Source organism: Hyposmocoma kahamanoa, unplaced genomic scaffold (assembly GCF_003589595.1).
Source record: "Hyposmocoma kahamanoa isolate Upper Pololo Valley unplaced genomic scaffold, ASM358959v1 63, whole genome shotgun sequence".
NCBI classification, from domain to species: Eukaryota; Metazoa; Arthropoda; class Insecta; order Lepidoptera; family Cosmopterigidae; genus Hyposmocoma; species Hyposmocoma kahamanoa.
Genome location: NW_020653851.1, coordinates 16,773,641 through 16,778,072, shown reverse-complemented (window position 1 = coordinate 16,778,072; position 4,432 = coordinate 16,773,641). Strand labels below are relative to the sequence as shown.

General features: G+C 37.6%; 1 protein-coding gene across 1 annotated transcript in view; it reads left to right on the top strand.

Moving 5' to 3' along the window:
• LOC113230261 (cullin-associated NEDD8-dissociated protein 1) overlaps positions 1–4,128 on the top strand; it is a 27,586-nt gene extending 23,458 nt beyond the window's left edge. Inside the window, exons 20-24 of the mRNA XM_026464108.1 lie at positions 15–152; positions 839–1,027; positions 2,644–2,887; positions 3,345–3,491; positions 3,846–4,128. Of these exons, the coding sequence (XP_026319893.1) occupies positions 15–152; positions 839–1,027; positions 2,644–2,887; positions 3,345–3,491; positions 3,846–3,979 (852 nt within the window). The 3' untranslated portion in view covers positions 3,980–4,128. The remainder of the gene's footprint in view (positions 1–14; positions 153–838; positions 1,028–2,643; positions 2,888–3,344; positions 3,492–3,845) is intronic.
• Positions 4,129–4,432: the final 304 nt, after the last annotated feature.

Genomic DNA, 4,432 nt, shown 5'->3' with positions numbered 1-4,432 from the left:
TTGTTTATTTATAGGTTGCAGAATGTCTAGGAAAACTGTGTCTTCTGGAGCCACAGACCCTCTTGCCGCATATAAAGGAATTCTTGAGGTCTCCCGAGCCCCTAACGCGAACAACTGCTGTCACCGCTGTCAAATTCACCATTTCAGATCAGGTAGGTAGGAATATTATTCCAATTTATACAGAAGTTATTATTTCAAAATGGTATTTATGTAAGTTTTTACTGAATTGTTGATTACAACTACTTGATTACTACACCCAACTACGGCGAACCCATTAGGGGAAGGTTATGACTTTAGCAGCGTACGAATGATTGTTTGGTCATCTCTTACAGAACCTAAACTACTTAACCGATTTCAAGGTATGAGGCATCGTTGGAATTGTCTCGATTGGTCGCGTGTCGTAATAAAGTAAAATTTTTGTGAAAAATTCTACATAGCGTTTGTGGTACGTCGTCTTAAAGTTGATTGGTTTTAAAAAGTAATGGAACACCATTTCAAATATATTTGACATGTGGCAACGAATATGTTTTGGAGAATTTATTATGTAGCGACACTGACAATTATTTTTTTAATACAGCCTCTTATTATTAGTATAAATAAAATTATGTTCATTATCGTCAACCCGCACACTTCTCATAGCAGTTTCTAGATTGGCATCATAATTCAATAAGGAAATGGCCTCCGAATACGCCTCATAATGATGTTTATACGCATTCTGTATAGTAATTGGGCTTGAATTTTTAACTAAGCTTGTACCTAAAATAAGATACAAAACATCAACAGGTAGAGTTATACCGGTATACTCAGGATTGTTAGTAACAGTAACGTGTTCCGCCAGCCGCAAGCGATCGATCCGCTCCTGCGCAGCTGTATGTCGGAGTTGCTGGTGCCACTGCGCGATCCTGAACTGGGTGTGCGGCGCGTGGCACTGGTGGCGTTCAACTCCGCTGCACACAACAAGCCGTCGCTTATCCGCGGCCTGCTGCCACAAGTGCTGCCCACCATCTACGCCGAAACCAAAGTCAAGGTGACGGACCGATATTTTTACTATATTATGGGGCCGTACAAACTTTTTGCGACTTCGGTAACCTAAAAGTTAGCAACGTGCCCGATTCCCGGTTAGACAAGTTAAGAAACGAATTTTCTGAATTTATTTTTGAGTATTCTAGGCAAGGTCCTAGAGTAACCGTCACTCTGAAATTCATAGTATAAACTACGATTCCTTACTTTGAGACTCCTTTCATAAAGCAAAAAGCGTCCCGAACAAAAAACTAACTTGGTAGGTAAGTGAGAAGGCTTACTTGGCGACACAAAGATATTCTGCTTTTCGATGGCAAAATATCACCTTTTTTTGATTCCTTTGAACGATTTTCAAGAGACATTTCCTTAACTCCTAAAATTTCCTCGTTTCTCCCTCATCCCTTAATTGATTTCTTTATAACAAAAGGTTTTATTTTTCGCCTCAACTATCTATTTTATTTGAGGAGCTTGCAGCTATTTTTACATGATGTATTTCTAGTAGACAGTTATAAAAGTAAGTATTATTATTATTATTAGGTATTTACGTATATGTACATTGTGAGTATTCGATATTTAGCATTTTTAAATATTATTTTTAAAAGATACTCTTTAGTTGCACCCCCTTTGCTTCTTCTGTTTATCTATAATAAGGCAATTTGGAAGAGATTGTTACTTAACTTTTGTTGATATTAGTTTATCTTAATATCGTCGCCTTACTTTCGTAAACTCGTATCTTAAAGCACAAGATTACTCAAATACAAAAAATTGTTTTCTGAGTGTTTTTTCTGAGTGTTCGATCTTTGTATTAATAATTATAAGAAACTAGTGGAGTAATTTCACAAAAAATAATTGAATATCAATTCAATAAAAATTTAATTAATGCAGTGAATAGCGACATCTCTCGCCAGGACTGGTAGCTGTAAAGGTACTAACTGGGTGATAAATCTGTCATAGATTTCTCATAGACGGCGCTACGACTAAAAAGTCGTTGAAAGACCAAGTACAAAGACACGACGCAAGCACATAGAAAAATTCGTGAGGTCCGTTGGTTCGTTCCGCGGCTTAGTTGGTATAGCGTCTGACACGGTATGCAAGAAGACGTCGGTTCGAATCCGACCGGATCGAAGGAATTTTTTCTGAGTGTTCGATCTTTGTATTAATAATTATAACAAACTAGTGGAGTAATTTCACAAAAAATAATTGAATATCAATTCAATAAAAATTTAATTAATACAAAAAATAGAGAGATATATGTATTATACAAATTTTGAAGGATGATTTCACATCATATTTCCCTCATATTCACACACTGGCTTTTACCTATTCTTAAAGTAATACATCCAAATTAACACCCTTGATTTGAAATTTGAAATAAATATAAAGTTTTGTCATCTCCTGAATAATCAATCTTTATAAGATACGAGTTTGAGAAAGTAAGTCATCAAAATCCATATCCTTTTCTGACCTGTGTCAGTTGGATAGGACGTTAGGATTAGTCAACAACACAGGTTGTCATTGTAGTTTTTAATGTGCAATTAGAATTATTTTTTCTTTTTTGGTAAAAAAATAAAACAATTACTTTAAACAACACCCCACCCAAAATTATTTTGATTTACTTTGCAGAAAGAGCTAATCCGCGAAGTAGAAATGGGACCATTCAAGCACTCAGTTGACGACGGCCTTGACCTGCGAAAGGCAGCGTTTGAATGCATGTACACTCTCTTGGGCACTTGTTTGGACCGCTTGGATGTGTTCGAGTTCCTGAGGCACGTAGAAGATGGACTTCGTGATCACTATGATATTAAAATGCTGACTTACCTCATGTGTGCGCGATTGGCGCAACTTTGTCCGGCTGTTGTTTTGCAAAGTGAGTGCAATTTTTGTTCTACCATATTACATTATTAGAATTGTACTAAAGGCATGAATCGTCTCTTCCAATGTGACTTAGTTAAGTAAAACATTATCTACATGATGCTGTAGTGACTTGCATCTCTTTTCTTAGTAGCAGCAGAGCTCCATGTGAGAGTTGGTCCAGGGAAGTACTGCCACCTTACCTATTTCTTCCGCCAAGTTTCGGTTTTGTAGGGTGATGGTGCAGGTGAAATTACAGGCACATGGGACTTTACAACTTTGTCTCAGGGTGACGGGTGCGGTGGTAGTGCCCCCCAGATTTTTGCGATTTAAAGTTCCGAGGGACACCGCAACTGTTATGGATTGGCGTATTTCTTACCACCAGGCGCACGACTTGTTCGTCCCGTCACTTGATATCATAATACAAAAGTTTCAGGATCTTCAAATGTAACATTTGTTAACATGTTTTGTAGGGCTAGAAAGTTTGGTGGAGCCCCTAAGAGCTACGTGTACGATGAAGGTGAAGGCCAATTCCGTGAAACAAGAGTACGAGAAACAAGACGAGCTCAAACGGTCGGCCCTACGTGCCGCCGCGGCTCTGCTGCAAATACCTGAAGCCGGTACGTTGCATTACTGATTTATGACTTCGCATATCAATCTAATAAGGGGTATTAATTTAATTGTTGTCAAAATAGAACATATCTAATGATAGAACTACATATTTGTATTATTTTCGAGTCGCATATGTGAATCGACGGCGGTTACCATTTTCCATCAGATGTACCGTCGTGCGTATATTTTAATACCACAGAAACACCACACGCCATATGGCGTTTTTAATTAAAGGTTCGTTTCTTTCGTATATAAGTAATTTCAAGTAATAAAATCAATATTTTTCAAGTTACCGTCTCATATTCGAATATCGTTGGAATGTCAGTTCGTTGTGCTAACTATATCCGTTTTAATCATAACAGAAAAGAACCCCCATCTGATGGACTTCGTGACACAAATCAAGTCGTTCCCCGACCTTCAGCCCATTTTCGAATCGATCCTCAAGGATTCGTCCGCTGGCAGCGGTGTAGACTCCAACCTTATGGATCAAAGTTAGCCACCTCGACGACACACGAATACATCGAGTCTGCATTTCTTTTCATTCTCGCGCGCGACACGAGGTTATCCATATTTTTATTAACATTTTCTTTTGTTGTTTGATTTTGTTTAAAAAAAAACCACTATAATTTGCGAGCAAATTGTAAAAAATTTTTGAAATTCTGCAGTTAAATATCAATTTTTTAATTTGAATTTCCCTTTCATTTATTTAGGTTAATTTTAGGCGATAAGGTTATAAATGAGACGTAGTTGTTTTCAACAACAGTTTTATTATAAAATTACAAGTACATAACCACAAACGTTGTTAATAAACTCCCCCACGTGGTATGGTGCACGTCATATAAATCCTGGTGATACTCATTAGGGACTAAGGGAGCAGGGAATCTTTAGCAGTCACTGTACAGATATAGTGTGACGCCATTTGAGAGGAGCGTTGCATAACTATCGCTAG